The 19,086-nt window shown below is 40.0% G+C and overlaps 1 protein-coding gene across 1 annotated transcript in view; it reads right to left on the reverse strand.

The window, feature by feature from the left end:
• Positions 1-19,086, reverse strand: part of CUBN (cubilin) — a 143,044-nt gene that overhangs the window by 62,172 nt on the left and 61,786 nt on the right. Inside the window, 4 exon segments of the mRNA XM_050324671.1 lie at positions 1,534-1,690; positions 7,522-7,703; positions 9,296-9,470; positions 16,077-16,258. Coding sequence (XP_050180628.1) covers positions 1,534-1,690; positions 7,522-7,703; positions 9,296-9,470; positions 16,077-16,258 — 696 coding nt within the window.

Below are 19,086 nucleotides of genomic sequence, written 5' to 3' on the forward strand. Positions count from 1 at the left end.
ACAACAGTAATTTATCAGAAGAAGAGACTTAAGGATTGGCTCCCAGCACTAGATTTATTTTTTTGTTCTGGATCCACAGCCATGCTGTACCTGCCTGACCATCTGAGAAAAGCCAGAGTGACTTGAGAATAGACCTGATAATTTTCATCTACTCGTAAACCAGAAGAGAAATCTTGGGGCCAAAATAACTTGGTTTCAGGGTAGTGCAATACACCCATTTCTCTGGTCATTTGCCTATGTTGGACATTAGGAAGAAAAAAAATCACAAGTAACTCTCCACAACCTTCCAACACCCAAGGATGGCACCACACTGCATCAGCAGGATCCTCTTGTGAGCTGTGTCAGCAACACTGCAACTGTGTGAGGTGTAGCACGTGTGCAAGAGCGTGGCTGACTGCATAACTTTGGCTGGCAGTGCTGAGTGCTGCCAAGCCTCACCTCTAAGCACAGAGTCCCCAGGTCAGAGTTTAACACATGACTAAACAGCAGGGTGAAGAGGTAGGGACCAAAGAGTCAGATTCACTTTTTATGCTGTCTAAAATACCCAACAGGAGATGGGTCTTAACAGGATTTTCTGAGGAAGAGGGAAGCTGGATTGCCAACATCCTAGGCAGGGAGCACTTGCTCACCAGACAAGGTCTGTGCAGGACTGAATACAGTAAAGTATTCTGAGAAAGTTTAACAGATTAGGCTCTCACAGCTGTTAGTCAGAAATTATTAATTAGGTATCTAACTAGTACCTCAGTAACTGAGGTTTCTGAGATTTTTATTGATGCAAGTTCCTCCTTTTCTTCAGAATTTTTAACAATATTTTCAAAGAAAGAAACATTTCTAGGAAAACTACTAATTTATAGTGAAAAGAATCTTGAGAAGAAAATTATTTTCTCCACAAAACTAAATGGCTGTATCTTGGAGAAAAAATGTTTACCAAATTATTGTGAAAAAAGTGAAAGAAAATCATCAGTTGTCAAATAGTATGTAATTTCATGAAAAATTCTGCCCAGCTGGTGTCATTTTTCATTAAAAAGGAAACCATGTAAAACTCCAATTAGTCCTCCACAAATTGGATAGTTGATGTTTGGCAGGGTGTGTAGGCCTGAATCCACAGACTTCATCAACAGCACCACATGGAATTCTTTTATAACTTTTCAGATTCATGCGGATGGATGGACATATAAAATGTTATTTTGTCACTAGGTCTGTGGAAACTGCCAGTTGCACATTTTATTCAGGAAAACTGAGGATAGCTAACCCTCTAGGGAGAAAGAATAAAAGGTAGCTGATGTGTTCCAGATACCTTGCCATAAAAAGTATGGGGTTTTTTTTTTCCCAGTTGAAGAATCTAAGGTGATCCTCAGATTTTAAATTCTTTAACCCATAATTTGGAAAAATTCAGTCCTGATAAAGATACACATTGGTGCGCTACATATATAGAAACAACATTTCCCATTACCAGTAGGGCTAAAAGATTGTGTCTGATACAAACACAGTGGTGATTAGATAGATATGCATTACTGCAAGCGATGAAATTACCTTCAGTAAAGTGAGCACTGAAGCCCCTGTGCTGGATGCTCATATCAGAGTGCAGTCGGATGTACATCAGATTCTTGGAGGATGTGATAGGAGGAGGATGCTCTGTTCCACACAGTGTTCTAAGAAGTGGTGCTTCATTGTTAGGACCATCAAATACCTGTTAAGAAAAGATCAAATGGAGTATTTGGTTTCAACATCAATATTAAGAAGGCTTCTATTTCATTCTCTCCCTTATGTTTCATATATTCTGATTCTGATATAGATCAGTATGGGTATGGGTAGTGCAAACAAACTGTGCATTGCCTATCTTAACTGTGGCAATTTTCAAAAAATGCATGTATTTCAGTCTGAAGTTACTGTGGCCCTTGTAACAGAAATGCATCAAGTAGAAGCATCTGTCCTTTAACAATCCAGATGCCCCCATACATTTTTTGTTTCACAGAATCACAGAATATGCCAAGCTGGAAGGGTCCCACAAGGGTCCAACTCCTGGCCCTGCACAGGACCATCCCCAAAAGTCACACCATGTGCCTGAGAGTATCATCCAAATGCTCCTTGAACTCTCTCAGGCTTGGTACTGTGACCACTTTCCTGGGAAGCCTGTTCCAGCACCCAATCATCCTCTGGGTGAAGAAACTTTTTCTAAGATCCAACCTAAACCTCTCCTGACACAACTTCAGGGCCATTCCCTCAGTTTCTGTCTCTGGTCCTCTGTTAATGACTAATATGAGTTCCCATGTAGCTCTTACTCAGTTAAACTCTACATCTTGCCTCAGTTAAAACTTTTAAACTGGCCCTAACATGCAACTGGTGTACCAGTGAGAGCTCTGACACTGAATAAAAGGAGACTAGGATTATGTTTTTTACATACATGCACTCAACAACAAGGATCAGAGTCCATCTATCTGTGTTTTTTAATACCTTTAGGGTGCTGAATTACACACATATACATGAAGTGCTATTTAAGTAGAGAGAAAAGTAAAAAAAAAAAAGAGGGAGGAAGAAAGTAAAGATGGGTTTACAAAACTTCACTTTTAATTTTACCACAAATGCCTTCCTTCTCTTTTTTGTTTTTCCCCTACCACTGATAATTTTGCTTCCTTCCTCTCTGTTTCACAATCAGGAAGAGAAGGACAGAGAAGATAGAACCAATGAGTTTAAAGCTTAAGCAGCATCAAAATTATAAGAAAAGAAACCAGAGAGAAAGAAAAACGGCCACAGTCTCAGAATCTCCCACTGGTGTTGCTTTTGTGTTTGGAGCTATGGGCCAGTCTCAGAGCTCAGGTGTCTGGTTTCAGAAGTGACAAGTGCTGGAGCACCCAGCACAGTTGCATGACCCACAAAGAGCCTTTGGGCTACTTACTGGACAGCAACAGCAGTTGAATTCAGTTCCTGTTTCGGCATTAACATCCTGCACTGCCACAGACATATAATTTAATATAACCTATGACTTAGTTGGAGAAAAATTTGGATTAAAATATGAATAGAAGTACGGGAAGATACTCAGGTACCAGGATGTTAAAAGCTACATAAAAACCCTCTTTGAGCAAAATAATGCCATCAGATTAGAAGATATGTACTTCTTATTGAGATTGCCTTCTTTTACTTTAAAGTGCCTCAAATTCCGGCAAGTCTGTTCAAGGCAGCACCAATGAATTAGAGATTTCTAACAAGACTGTGTAACACGAGGCGATGTTTCTGCCTCCAGTAGTCAAAGGCCTTTAAGCACATTATTGAAAAAAAATAAAAACAGTAGGTGGGAGAAAAGTGACCTCTCTCAAATAAAACCTCAGAGCCAAGAAACAAAGGACAAAACTCCTGCTTAATCCACTGACATACCCTACACAGTCAGTGCTGTACTCATGAATTAAACATTTGCCTGTGATTCTGTGAACACTGGAGAGCTTGTGTGAGACCTTATGAAGGAGTATTAAGTGTTCTGTAATGCTTGTAAAAATGAGTACCTGGTAAAGAGACCCAAAAATATCCATCCATTCAACCTTTTCTTCTCTCTTGGCATCCTGCCACAATCAGTCCTTTAATACATAGTGTACAGTGTTTATTCTTTCTCTGCACATATATTCTGTATATAAATCAGACTGCCTGAAGTTAAAAACCACAAACCATGAAACACGAAAAAAAAGTAGTGACTAACAAAATAACCCTTAAGAATGAAGGCACTGTCTTTCCCTAGACAGTAGCAAGAGGATTTTCTCTGAATGCTAGAATTAAGAATAAGCATCGCATCGAGAGAGCATAGAGAGAGAGCCTAACATGCTGGTTTTGATGGATCTGTGCACCTCTGCCCAGTTGAGGATATGACCAGTGACACATGGACTGTCGTGATACTCCAGTGGCTGAGCTTTCTCACTTATTAAGACATTAAGGATGAGTAACATAAGAGACTAAGTAGGCATTTCATTCCAAGAGCTTTCTGGAATAAAGAAGTCTTTCTTTGGTAATACTAGGAGAAGAGCTTGAAGTCAGAAGAATGTTTTCTACATCAAATGTATTTGCTGTTTCTGGGAATCTTGCTTGAAGAATAGCACTGAAGAAACTCCAGGAGTGATTCACTGTCTTTTCACTTGCTACAGATCTTGTCTCAAGCAACGTTTCAGCATAAGCATTAGTAGGATACAACAGCAGATCTTAGGAGTTACAGCAGCTACAAGTTAAGCAGGAAGAGGAACACATAGGTTTTTTGGTTTTTTATGGCTGCATCATTTCCGTTCACCTGTTATTTTTAATTTAAACTATTTTATAGGGACGATTTCAGGCTTAAAGTTAGATCAGAAATCACGATATTCACACACTAATTCTGGAAAGAGCTGTGTCTTTCTGCAGTCTCTTAAATTTGTTTTGCAAACATTCGAGAAATGCATTTTTGTGGCTGCATGAGTAAAGGAAAATTATGCATCTGCTTACTTAAAAGCCAAGTTTTCAGTTTCACTGTGCATAGCAGCAATTTGCTTTTCTATTCCCTTTCCACAATTAACATAACTGAGTGAATCACTGCCTTCTTCTTCAAACGTGTCCTGAATTTTGCAAAAACACATGACGAAAGGACAACAACTTTTGTCTTCTGAGCCATAAAAACTCCACATATTTCTAGCTGTTCTCTCTCGGAAGACTCTCTCTGCTAGTACCTGGAATAAATGAAGTCATACCTCCTCTATAGATGCCAGAAGCTTACATTTCTACATTCCTGTGTATTACTTGTTATACTGCAACAGGAAAGAAAAATAACAATTACTTAATCAAAGTCACTGGACAGAACAAACTATTTCTTCCTCCCCTTCTCAGGACCTTGTGCTACAAGCACTGCCTTCTGAGCCACATCCTCCTCAATATCACATTCAATCCCCAAATACTTGAAACTCTTGCTGACCTGCACTCCTGGCATACCATTCATTACTGGTTAAACATGGCCAAAAATACAGCAATTAGTGCACTCACGATTTCTTTCCCTCCATTTTCCTTCAAAGAAAGAAGTTTGTTTGTTGTGAGACACACTCTCCAGATAGAAATGGGCTAGTACACAGAGAGGAATTAAAAATTTATTCCTTATGTATGGTGACAGTGACAGCAAAAGAGTCTACTCAAAGATCTTATGCTTTCTGCAGAATATTACCGAGTTATATTCGAGATCCTTATTTAGCAGATGAAGAGGTGCTCATCTGTTCTGAGAACAAATAAGGTACACAACTGGGACACAGAAACAGAGGAATCAACAAAATCAACCGTGCACTCCCTCCACTGGCTCTAGAGGGAGCTCAGGGCAGTTACCCCGTGGGTTACCATGAGGGGCTCAGAATTCCTTGGGCTGAACCTAGATCTGTGCTCAGGTTCACATGGGAAATCACTGGGCAGAACTGAAAAATGCACTGGGCTTTTTGGGGTTGCAGCATACCAAGAAGGAGCAGACACAAGTATTTTCCTTTCCTCCATTTTGCTCACATAACACGTGCAGTGGAAAACCTTAGAGGAAAGAAATACGTTTTCATGTGTTCTCCATAGAAGAGAATTTATCACAGAAACATATTTTTAAAAAAATCTTGAGTCATAACACAGGGAAAAATGAGTGGATCTAGAAGGGGAAGGATGAAGGAAAAGACCGTTGGTAAACTCAAGGGCAGAGGGAATTCCCAAGAGAACTCACAGAGCAAATAAAATCCATAAAGATAAGTCAAAATTCAAGAAACAGAAAAGGGTGGGACCACTGTGTTAGTCATACATGGTAGTTGTTCCTACATTAGGGAGAGAAAAACAACCCACGTGCTTCCTTAGCTGCCTGTATTTTCCATTTACAAAGCTTTGGGAATGCAATTCCTAAATCATTCATAGTCAGACATCTACTTACACATTTCCAGTCCCTCTCTGTTCCCTCACTCTGTTTTCCTATGTGTCAGGCATATAACAAGTCTTTGCAATGAGATGAACACAAATCACATCTAGTTGTTGGTATCAAGTGATGTTCTTCTTACTGGCATACTAGGAATGAAAGAAACTTCATCTACTCCTTTCTTGCCCTGCTGATTCCTCTACATGAGCTCTGAAAAGCTGTTCACTACCTCATGCACCAAAGCCTCAGAGCCCTTCATTATCTCTTGGCTTCAAACCAGCATTCTCCCTCATCAATTTTCAAACCACACTCCACTTGGTGGGCAGTGATTGATGCCTGCATTAAATTTAAATCTCCCTGTTCATATTGCTGCATAAGTTGTGTTTGCACAGCGGGGGCTGATGGGCAGCTCCCTCCTTCACCACCCCCAGAAAACCAAAAAAGCAGAAGCAAACATGTACTCCTATAGCATTGGAGGACAAAGGGTGTCACTGCACTGCAGTGGTCTGCAAGCTCCATTCATAAGTGTCAGGTAAGGGCAGTTTTTCCTGTAGCTGCAAGGAGCTCATGGAGCCAAGTATTCCACAAAGTGTATAGACAGGTATATACATCCATTGGCATCAGGTTTAAAAGAGAAACTTGTATATCAGGCCTTTTCAAAATTTAGCCCTTAACTGGTGAATGGTTTTGGTTTTTTTTTTTTTGCATTAATACGAATACTGCCATCTCAGATGGCCCATGTTTCTGTCAGGCACTTTGATTTTCTACTCCTGTGTGATATCATAGAAGACTTGAAAATTCCCTTTCAATGGTCCCCTGATGTAGTTAATAATGTAAATAAAAAGACATAACCATATTTCTCTATGCTTCATAACCAGAAAAAAACAGGAAGAACAGTCATTGTACAAAGATGCTTTGTGGTCAAATGAAATCTTCAGTTCTGCTCAGCAAAATGGGGACACATTTCCTTTTTTTTCTGGTTCAGTACAAAAAAAGCTTTACGAGACAATGTTGTTAAAACTGATGCTGTTTTCAAAAGAGTCTCAGTTCCTGCCAAATTGAGTTCTCTGTGAATGACAGTTTATCAAGGAGAGGAAAGCTGGATTTTGGGCTACAGTCACTGTGCTTTATCTGACTAGTACTGATTCACACATGCCTTTGTACTGAGTGAAGTGCAATCTGACATCAAAGGTCAGGATTTCATGTCTCTGCTCCCAAAAGGCCAAGTGGAGATGGGCAGAGTTCTTCGTTGCTGTGCACTGATTGAGCAGCAATTTGAATTTCTGTAGCATCAACAAAAACTCACAAACCAGCAGCTATGGAAAGCCTTACAGAGAGCAGTGGCTCTAATGAAGCAATTAAACAGACAGCTGAGGAGCACCTGAATACACAATGCATACATAAAGACAACCAGCCAGGCACAATTCCCTGTGGATGTGGACCTCCCTCTCTCCTGAGTTTGTAACACAGTATGGGCAATCTGTTACATATGTTGGCAGTTCATCCATGGCTTGGAACAAGCTGTGGTAAACTGCACTATGAACGGGAAAGGGTGCCATAATAACAGCAAACTACCTATGAGGTTATTTTGCAAGCATTTCACCAGGCTCATTAGAGAATCTTTTAAAATATCTTTTGTTACTTACTTCAACATTGTCATAGTTACACGAATGGTGATTTTCAATGTCAAAATCTGTGAAATTCAATAGTACTCTGTGGCCGTAGTCAACTTGGATAACCCAAGAACAATCTGTGTTGTCATTATAAGGTTGAGGATAGTTTGGAGAATGGATTTCCCCACTGGTAGCTTGGAAAACACCACCACAGCCTGAAAAAGACATGATCAATTTTAATCATAAGCTCTTCTCTTTTATGCTTAGCAAGAATTCACCTCTATTTTTAAAGTAAGGACACCTCCTTCTTTATATTTTGTACATTAAACTTTTGTAAGATGAGTGCTACAACTGTTGAAGTGTCCTGGCTGCAACAAAAATCAATAGAAATCACTGTCAGGAAAGTATAATATTATCATTATAGTTGAATATGCAACAACAATTCTGTGAGTAGTTTCCTTCTAGCCCCAGGCTGGTAGTAGATATTGCAAAGGCTGAAGCATTAGTACTGGTATTCCTTTACCCTAGATACTGCAAAAGCAATCCAAAATACCATTCATTTGAACACCACAGACCTAGCACACTGGGAAAGCAATGACTATTCCTAGCTGAGCACAGGGTGAGAAATCTACCTGTATACCAAGACAGCTGGGAGCTCATCATTGCTCATGAGCAGCAGAGCAATTGCAAGCCTCAAGTTTCTACCCCATGAAGCTGAGGGTTTACTGAGGATTCCACCCTCAGATATTTCTGACCAGAACAGTTCCAGTGCTCATGAATATCTAAATAACCTGGAATGATGGATCCTGTGTTGAAAGCACCAGGCCTTTCAACAGGACTAACACAAACAAATGGACTTTTGTATCTTGTAAAGGGATGGAGGAGGGAGAGGGAAAGATATTGGGATTGCTGTAGATGGAGGCAGCCTGCTGGAGGGATAAAAAAACTATACTGTTATTGCATTCTAGTGAGTGGGTATTTTAGAAGCTAGAGAGGGATTGAAGTACAACAGGCAAGACGTTGTAAAGGGATGAGAAAGCTTCAGGGGGCCTAAGTAGAAAAAATAAGCTGCCAGATCTAGGAAAGGGATTAATTCAAAGGACTATTGCAGAGTACTTTTATTCAAAAAAAATCTTGTGCCTCTCTCATAAAACTTGTGAGAGACAAGAAATATAAACCTTGACAAATTAATGAATCAGTGTGCTTAATCAAGCAAAACTTCAGGAATTAAAATCTGCCTCTGCTCACTTTCCATTGCAATTATTTTCCAATAATTGGCCTTTTCATAAGAACTCCCATGTAGAGACATGTGGTTGAGTCTTTTAAGCATGTCTCTTTTACTGATTACCAGTAAGGTTATGAACAAACAATCACATGGGGTGTGGATGAACCTTATAGAGTTCAAGTATTTACTAATCACTCCAAATATTTTTGGAGTCCACTGAGTTCATCAAGTTAAGCCACATTCTCAGATATTTTTTACTTTACTGTTTAAAACCAAAAGGATCATTCAGCTAATAAGGGACTCTGTATGGGAAAATGGGTGGGAAGAACTGGCAGCGTGCAAATGTCTTTTTTTTGATTACAGGAATATCTTGATTAATTTTGTAGAGAAGAAATCCACAAAAAATACATAAATAGGCATAGATTTCAGCTACTTAGACAATTTTTTCCTCTGTGTGTTTTTCAGCATCTGTTAGTGTTACCAAATCTAGTAACACCAACATTCTCCTTCAGCTTTCAGTCCTATGCTGTTTGACTAAGTGCTGGCACGGCTGATCCTCATGGTATTAATCAGTATACTCACCACCTGGATTTTCTTGCCAGGAGGCATTAAAACCTCTCCCTGTCACTGCTGCATCTGTCTTGAAACGGACAATGGCTGAATTGCCAGTGGTAGAGACTCGCAGTGGGTTCTGTGCTGATCTTGAAACACACAGCTGGGCCAGCCTAGGAGAGAGGAAATCTGGGCCACCATAGACCTAGAAATGGAAGAAATACTGTCAAAGTTTTCCACAGAGACTGTTTGCCACACAGAGTACATGAAAACTGTTTAGATAGAAGGAAAAGAGCAATCCAATCTCTAAGTATTGAAAGTGATTAGACGTTTTTAAATGTAAAGCAGATAAGAGTTATTTTCTCTGCAGGTTTACTTGGTATCTGAACCACCTGATTAAACCAAGTATGAAATTCTAGATTATTTCAGAATAGTCTTGCATTAAATAGAAGTTTCTGTTTGGGCATTGGGCTACATTCCTCTTCCCCTTACCTTCAGGATTAGCACTTTGTTTCTGTGTGCATATAAATGCAGACTTTTTTTGCATGCTTCTGCAAACAAATTGCTTCCCTTTGCAGGAATCTGTGCTGATGTTTTGCACCACTGATGTTTAGAGACATTACTAAGGATGACTATTAAATTGGGGCTAGATTTAATCATTCCTTCTGATTAAAAAAAATTGCAATTGGTCAAGTAAACTACATTTCAATAATACTCTTTGGAAGCAAGGATATATATCATATACATATTTGCCACAGAAGACAAGTTTTGACTTCAAAGACTAATTATTTCCTATTCAGAAGAGTGCGTCTCAGGCAGTTATAAACCAGAAAACCACCTCTCTCTTAAGCATCACCAGCAGTATTGTGCACTTATAATGCATTTTTAAACCAAATGAAGTGAATGAGGTGACAGTGCTGAAGCATTGTTAATTCTGTTTCTTATTTTCCAATAAGGGATGTAGGATTTCAGTTTGAGCCCATTTATAACTGGTGGAACTGGCTCAGCTTCCCTACTCCTCTGTCTCAAAGCAGACAAAAACACACATGCTCAGTGCAATTTCCAAATCCAGACGTGATTTTGGTGCTAAGAGCCCCCAATGATTGAATTTTCTTGGCTTCCTGCATGCTAATGAGATGCCACCTGATACTAAGAGTCTACCACCTTCCATGTGTATGTCCCTGGTAGGGCAGCAGCTGCAAAAGGCAGCTTGACAGTAACCTCAAATGTGAAAACTAGGAGAGAGATACACCACATTAAGTGTTTCGCTGTCTTTCAGCAATTAAACCAGTAATGGAAAGATTCTTGTTGTATAAGGATATATTATGTATAAATCCTAAAGCTAAACTGGAGAACAGCAAGTTCTGACAAATAAAAAACACTACCCAACCCAAAACAAAAAACCCCAAACAAACAAGCAAACAAACAAAAGAAAACACACCACCACTACCCCCCCCCCCCAAAAAAAAAAAAAAAAAAAAAAAAAAAAAAAAAAAGCAGAGAACAGGAAGATAAGGCAACAAAACCCATCAGAATTTTCCAACCAGTAGCATCTCAAGTCTGCTCCAATATTTTATTAGTCTGGTAAACATCAAAAGGGTCAAAAGAAGCAATCCATGAATCTCTCTCTAAAAGTGACAGTACTGTAAGAAACAGCTTTCTATGTGACCCTTTTTCCTCTGATCACTTCTAGATGAGGGAAAACTCAATATTTTAGTAAGTTCTTATATAATACTTTTAATCCCCAGAAGAAGTTTAGCGTTCTGTACAAGCAAAATATCTGAGCAAGTCTAACAAAGAGCTGAGCTGAGCTAGTCCCCCCACTTCCAGGGCCGAGTGTAGTGCATTGTTACATAATCTGATTAACTGTATGCTCACTAATTGCTCACAGGGCCTGACGCTGCTCTGATGTTAGAGATTTAAGACAAAAAATTTGGTTTTTAACTGGAAAAAATATTCAATGACTACAGGTTAATGTGAGATCTCAGAAACTGAAGCTTACATCCCCAGAAGAAATAAGGAATTGATTTTTTTATAAACATCATAGTCTGTTCAATGTTCAAAAGACTGCATTTTGCTTAGGTGGCTGATAACACAGCCTTAATAACTTAAACATTTTTATTTTGACCAAGACAGCACTTTTTTGCATTCTGCAGGGAGGCTGCCTGACTTGAATAGATAATGGCTCCTCTGTCCAATCGATCGTCTCAGGGCATTCAAGAGAAGTCAGTATGGATGAAATCACAGCTCAAATTCAGAATCTGTAATGAAGCTGTCACAGTCTAAAGAAGAAGCCTGTTTGTCTGCTGGAAGCTCAGTGTCTTCAGAAAAATCTTACTGCTTGGCTGCTTGTGAGGCCCAGTGACAGCTGCATTTGTCAGAAGTCTGTTCAAAATGTGAATTTTAAAATGTGTTTGTGGTATATTCCCTAAGTCAGAGGCGCAGCATGAGATCTAGCTGGAACACATGCTCTTAATCATCTAAACCAGCCTAGGGAAGCTGCGTGGCAGAGGAAACAGCAGGAGTTTCTAATATGCATCTAATAAGCCTCACGGACCAGCCTCTCACATCATTCCTGGTGCTCCGTGGGGCCATCTGCACACCACGGACACGGTAACCAAACCCAGCTCTCACACAAACCCTGCTGATTTCTGTAGCATTACCTCAGAAATCAGCTTGGCCTGAGCTGAACATTTAGAATTGACCTCTTGGGAAAGAATTAAGGATGGGGAAGAAATATTGATGGAAATCTGAGGTTTGTGGGCCTCGTTTACATTGTTAACTGTTCAGCAACAGCTTTCTGCACAGTTTCAAAATAAAAAGCAGTCAGAGGCATGATCTTTGCAGTTAGGAGTGTATTTTCTTTTCTCCTTTAGGCCAGTTCAATTAATCAGATGCTTTCACAAGGGCTGGAACAAAAACAAATTCGAGTGTTTCCATGACAAAAACCAATAAAATATTATATTTGGCTCCAAAAAAGAAAACCAATGGTTACCACACGAAAGAAAAAAAAGAGAGAAAAGAGAATGGATGGAAAGAATGAATTCAAGGGTGTGGTTCACAAAGAGTCATGTCTGAGCTGAAAAAAAACCAAAAAACAAAACAAAAATAAAAAAATAAAAATAAAACCAGCTAGTCTGACCGGAGTACCTGATCCGGAGATAAAGTGATACTGGATGGCATAGCAGGGCTGCAGGACACTGCCATAAAGCCCGTGGTTTTAATCTGTTCTTATCATTTGCTTCTGCCCCGTTAGCTCCATTTATTGTTAACAGTCAGCATTCCAGAGTTATGAGCAACAGAAAGCTGTTTTTATGTGGTTGGTCACCCTCATGACACAGATTTTCTGGGAATAACACTGATCCCTGTTCAGATATAGCTTCCAGCAAAGAGAGAGTGTGGCTTTGACAGAGAATCAAGAACTTTGGTAATACTTGATGCTTCTTTATATTTAAATGAGAAGACCAGAGCATCTAATAAAGACTTAGGAGTAAAATAGATTGACAGTGTTCCTTCTTTTTCAGCTCAGACCTACATCTTGTTGAGGGAGATATTTTTATAACAATCTGGTCTGTACTAAGGAGAAGGTGTCATAATTTCACAAAGCAGACATGGTCATTTTCCTCTACGTATGTTTTTTCAATAGAAGCCATTACAAAAATTATTTTAACTCCTTCATTGTGTCCAAAATAATGGCTTCTATTTCCATGAAACATTTCTAGAAAACTTCCTAATGAAAATCTTAAAATTTGCTTCTAGATATTTATGAAAGGAATGGAATTTGATGAGGAAGAAAAAAAGACAGGGAGCAACAGTGTCATAACAGAAACAGGGAGAAAGATTAAAGGAGAATGTGTTAAACACTTGAGCCATGGGGATAACTTGAGGTTTTTACATTAAAAAAAAAAATATTCACCAGTCTTGGTGAAACATACGGCAGTCCTGGGATACTGACATGGAAAGGACAGCTTGTTTAAGAGTCATTGTCAAAGGAAAGGGAAGGGAGATGCTGCATTTTACAAAACCAAGTATGTTTCAGACAAACGGGCAAGAGAGGAATGTTCAAGAAGCTATGGTATAAAAATAAAGTTATCAGCAAAGCGGCTGCAAGGCAAAAGATCTCTTGGAATTTTTGTACAATTCTCTGCCAGCTCAAAGGGTGTTTCTAACCAAAAGCTTAATGCGTCCATAAGAGCAAGTTTTGTGATTACTGGGAAATATTTATTACAAGACAGCTTATTTCAGGTAGTAGAGAGAGTTAATGGGACATGGAGGGACAGCAGACTGCAGAGCTACTTTAGTACTGATTTTGACTTCCTATTACAACTGGAAAGTTGTTTGACTTGAAAGAAAGCAGGAAATGGTAGAAGTCACCACTCAGAGATAAGAAAAAAGTGAAATTAGAACTATGAGAAAAATCAGACTTCCGAACCCAAAGAAATGGTAGACAGGATACTCTTGGGAAGATAATGTGAGACTTAAAGACACCGAAACACACTGTATCAAAAGCACATCAGGAACCTCTTTTTTTCCAACACTTTGCAAATGTGTGTGGTTTTCAGCTTGGACCTATGTAGACCACTAAGGGAAAGAAGATGACAAGATAAAGCACCTTCTGAAAATGGTTAACCATGTTCTTTTTTCCCCCAATAAATCTGAGTCATCCTTTGGTCTGTGCAGACTATGTCAATCCTCCTGCAAGTGTGTAACTTTATAACAAAAGCAAGAAAATATTTACGTGGAAAGGTACATAAAGCTCCACCAAGTGCCTGTAGTTTGGCAGGGAAGCTCTACACTGCCAGGCAGGGCCTTTGATCTTGCACCAAGGCGTGAACCAGTTTTCCCCAGTAAGTTGATTTATATTAGGTTATCTGTCAGCAGATCAGAGACAGGTGTTGGGAACTGGATGAACCAAGGTCAGGAGACAAGTAACTCAGAGGCACGCTAATTCTTAGGGCAGGAAGGCAGAGGGGCTCAAACAGCAAGGTGGGTGTGCAGATGAATGAGTAGCTTTGGAAAGAAGCAAAGCATAGCAACTAGGCTTCAAATGGTAATGAAAGAAAACCCAAACCATAAGGTGAATACCTTGCTCAGGGACACAGAGCAGAAAACTGTAGGATCCTCCTAAACAGCTTCTTTAAGCAGTCTGTGTCCGGCCATGCACTCAGTTGGTTTTAGGCCAGCCCTCCCTCCCCAGAGAGTTGTCAAACAAATGGTTGCCAGCCATCTGTACTCTTACTGGATCGTGACAGCTCCTAGATGGCCATCTGCAGATGTGGGCATTGTTCTGTGACTGTTCAAGAAGTGGTCATCCACAGCAGACTTAGACTGCTGTTTAATGGATTTCTCTGGTCAACAGAGACATAACTGAAGTCTAAGGCAGATTAACTTCAATCTAACAATTTTGGGAACAAACAACAATGAAGATGCAATACAAAAGAGTTCATCAATACCCAAACCAGAAAATACAGGTCACCTACTCAAAGTCCTTGGTGTCAGCAATGTGACATACAGTCATACTTGCCAATACTATTGATGGAGAATTCATGGAACAACTTCCTTACACTTGCATTCTACAGAAGTCCCCAAGTCAATAGGATACTGAAAGCACAGTGTCCATTTGATCAAGACTTCCACTGCATTGCTAAGCTAGAGAAGCCTGTTCTAGAGCCAGAAAGCTGGAGTTAAATTACACATCTCTTCTACTCATATAAATATTTATCTATCTATCTGGAAGCTGTATGGTCAGGACTTGCTTTAGGATGTTGGTTTAAGTTTTCCAGGAACAATGCTGATTAGTGTGCACTAAGTAACGTAGGCTGGAGAAACCAAAGCTACTAGTGTGGGAATGGGCAGCAGTGAGTAGGTGCAGATGCTGGTCAGAAAACTGTCTAACTCCATGCTGGTGACCCATCATATTATCCAGGGAAAGAGCAGAAGAAAGACTCCAGCAGAATGGTACATGATCTCTTAACCAATCTTTTAGGTTCATTACAAAAACATTAAAATGCCACCCATGTATTAACATTGATGAAACTCCCAACAACTCTACTTGCATTAGTAATCTCAAGTGTCTATAGTGAGAACAATCTAGAAAGTCTGTAATTCTAAAGAATTTCTTCCTGAAATTACTTCCTATCCCTTCTTCCTGCACTGGAAGTCTATTCAACTCCATTAGTTGAGATTGGTCACCTATCTGCTTCCCAGCATGAGCAAAAAGATGTCATACATAACAGGGTCCTCCAGTCTTATGGGGCCCTTACAGTTCAGTACACCCTTAGAGAGGTACCTTTTCCGCTTGTTCCATCATCCTCACATGACTTGGACACTGCCTCTTCTTTTTTTCTGAGTACAAAGATTCTTCACAGTTTTCCTTACTCAGGGTTATAAATATTATAATTTCCTTGGAAGGTCCTACACAGTCTCACCTTAGTTATCCACACAGTGATCCATTATCTTCCTTTACATCAGGAAATGGTCTCCATGGCACAGCACACTAAATTTAGTTCTTTGTAAAAGATGGACTTTTTAAGATTGAGTTTTTCAAAACAGTTTTATCTCTCGTTAGGAAGTGTACAGTGCCTAGCATCGTTATTGATTATGATATACAGACACCAAAGACATAAAAGCAAGAAATAACATGAGCATTGTGGCTTCTGTGACAATAACTGAGAAACTTAACTAACTACAGTAGGAATGGGAAGTCACAGCAGAATTGTTTGTTCTGTTCCTGCAGTTCTCAGGATTACCTGTTCCAGACAGAAATCCATGTAACTTTTGTATTTTAGAGGAGTAAATCTAATGCTCTTACCTCCAAAACATCATAGTTGCAGTTTGGGTGATATTCAATGTCGAATTCCTGAATGGTGAGTTGAATGCTGCTGCCAGGCGCTGTGTGGATGTACCAGATGCATTCCCTGTTGCTTGGGTATCTGCTGGGGTAGCCAGGGCTGTGAAATGAACCAGAAGGGCCAGAGAGTTCTCCTCCACAGCCTGACAACACAGCAAAGCAGCCTGTCAGTGAGGGGCTCTGGAATAAGGACAGGCAGTAGCACCCATTCCACAGACAAATGTGTATTCTCAGCTGGAGGGCCTGACCTATCACAGGGAACCCAGGAAAAGAATGGCAGGCTGGACCTGTTTGTGCTGCCTGTGCAGTAAGCACTTTGCCTCTTGTTTTGGTGTGTTTCATCCCATACCTCAGCATCTGCTTCGACAGCTGAACAAATGGAGACACAGAGCACAAGAAGTGACATTTTTTTTGCATTGGCCTCAAACATTATCAGTTCTAGAAAGCTGAATCAGATCCATCTTCAGCTCTTACTTTGTTCAACTAATACACAAGTTAAGTTATAAGGGGGAGGGCTTCCTATTGTTGTAAAAATGCCATTTCCCACTGCTTTAGAAATCATAAAATTAAAGACAATACAATTTCCCTGATCCTACTGAGCATGATTACAAGCTGCCAAGTCACAGTGGAAAAATTGGCTTTCTGACACTTGATGGGTTTAATGTTTTTTTTTTTTTTTAAATGTGCAATTGTAAGACAAGCCATGTTTGAAAAGTTATATATTTTTCTTTTCAGATAAAAAATTACTGCCCTAACATCACTCTCCAGCCCCTTGGATGACTAAGCTGTGGCATATTATGAGTTGGATTGAAAAAAAAAAAAAAAAGCAGCAAAACAATGGATCAAATGCAGGGCCTGATTTGACAGCACAAAGCAGCTGAACACCTGAGACTACAGTTTCATCATTGAAACTATATTTCATATATTTGCTCATATGGAGATGTTGTAAGTGCAGCACTAGCCTCCTGAAGATGCTATCCCTGACTCAGTCCCCAAGTGCAGGCATCAGCAGGGTGGGAAAGCACAGCAGCCCTCCCAGTGTCAGGGAAGACTTAGATCAGCAACATTCATGGCAAAACTTCACCTTTAGAGAAGCCAATAGGGTGGCTGTGTATCTGTCACATGCAGAAAGTAAGGGAATTATGTGTTTGATCTGGTTTCACAAGTGTGTTGCTCTGCCTTGCAGCAGCATTTTTTTCTTCTCTAAATTACAAGCCCCCAAGTGTTTAATTTAGGCACTATCTTTTGCTTACACAGCTTTTATAAGGTCACTCAAGCTTTGTAAGTAAAGCCCACACTCCTTCAATCTCTTTGGCTTCATCTCCAAAGGGAAGGTTCTGTCACATGCAAAAAAGCCCCAAAATACTTAATAAAGGCATCTAACAAACCATGAGCTCTATATATCCAGAAGCAAATACTGCAGTATGTCAGAAGTGATAAATAGCATCTGTATCAGAACCATTATTTATAGGACATATTTTATAACATAAAACAAATAAACTACCCCTTTGACCTGCTCAACTAATCCACACAGATATGCAAAACTCATCTAATCTCCACTAAGTCTCAGAAAAATTTGCAATTTGAACAAGGTATCTTTGGTCGTTGCTCTGCTTAACACTTTACTTTTTTTTTCAGGAAGCTATAGATCAAGATCTTTAGTTAAATGCAAATACTTTCCTTAACACCTTCTGTGGCAAACTTGTGGCTGCCATCATCTCTATCATGGGATCTTTCAGCTCCTCACTGAAAACTTGAGTTTGGCTCTGTCACAGTTGGCTATAGGACTACAAAATAAAAATCTATGAGGGGAAAGAGCAGCAGGTCTGAAAGGGAACAAAGTAATAAGAAGCTATTTTAAGTTAAAAAAGAGATGTTTAAATACAGGTGTGAGGAAGACTCCAGCCATACCAGCAATGTAACACTGATCTCTGTCAGTCCATCACCCTGTACTCACTGGAAAACCACCTTTTAAACAGAAGAGCTCTCACAGTTGAACAATAGTTAGCTATAACCCGGGAAAATCTTTACATAGCTGACTTGGAGCTCACAGGTGAATTGGCACAGGCTTAGTTCTTATCCTCTTCCCCATCTTACTGCAGCCTGGTGTGGTTTGCCCTGCAGCCACAAAGTTAAATTGTCAAGCTACTGGGTGTCTCAATCTAGGAGCTAAAGAAGCTTTAAAGTGTATTTCAAACCAATCCTGCCTTCAGTTCCCACGGAGAGACATAGAACAAGGTAGTGCACTTCCTTCCCTGAGGCATGCCAGCACTGATAAATGGTAAGCCCCTGAAACTTTGATATCCATGAACATTTCATCAGAGAGATGGAGAGGAAGAAAGCTCAGTGTAACCCACCACCCCTTACTTCCCCAGTGCCATAAGAAGATGGCCTAATTTTTCTCAAAACAAACCAGGTTGTTGAGGTTTTATAACTGGAGGAAAAGGTGTCAGCGGCAGAGGAGCTTTACAGGGGAACTTCCAGGTGAGTTACTTGCTTTCTTTCCTCTCAGCAGCCAGATTTACACAGCTACTTAGGACAGATTTCAGAAGGAGGAAGTAGCTTTGCCAGCTTGGGAAACAGAATGATTTTTCAACAGACTCGCTGTCTCTGCTCCTGAGGGGGTGGGAACAGGGAGGCAGGGGAGTTTCAGCAGGCGAGAACAAAGCCAATCGCTGTTTATCTCAGCCTGAAGAAAGCTGGGAACATTTTAAAACTAAACAGGCAGTTATGACTCAGCTTCTCCTACCAACAGTTTCCTGGTAGCCACAAAAGACATGTTTTTCATTTAAACCCGAAATGGCTCAGATGAGTGGAAAGCTTGTGTGCTGCATTTTGAGGCACAGACCTTTCTTCCCTGTGAATTGCAGGTAGCATTCAGATTACTCACACGTCCTCTCCAGAGAGGTTTATATTTTCTCTGAGCTCAATCAATATTCTCTGGATGAGGTATGTGAAGAACATGAGTAAG

This window comes from Myiozetetes cayanensis, unplaced genomic scaffold (genome assembly GCF_022539395.1).
Source record: "Myiozetetes cayanensis isolate MyiCay16 unplaced genomic scaffold, myiCay2020 scf1, whole genome shotgun sequence".
Taxonomy (NCBI): domain Eukaryota; kingdom Metazoa; phylum Chordata; class Aves; order Passeriformes; family Tyrannidae; genus Myiozetetes; species Myiozetetes cayanensis.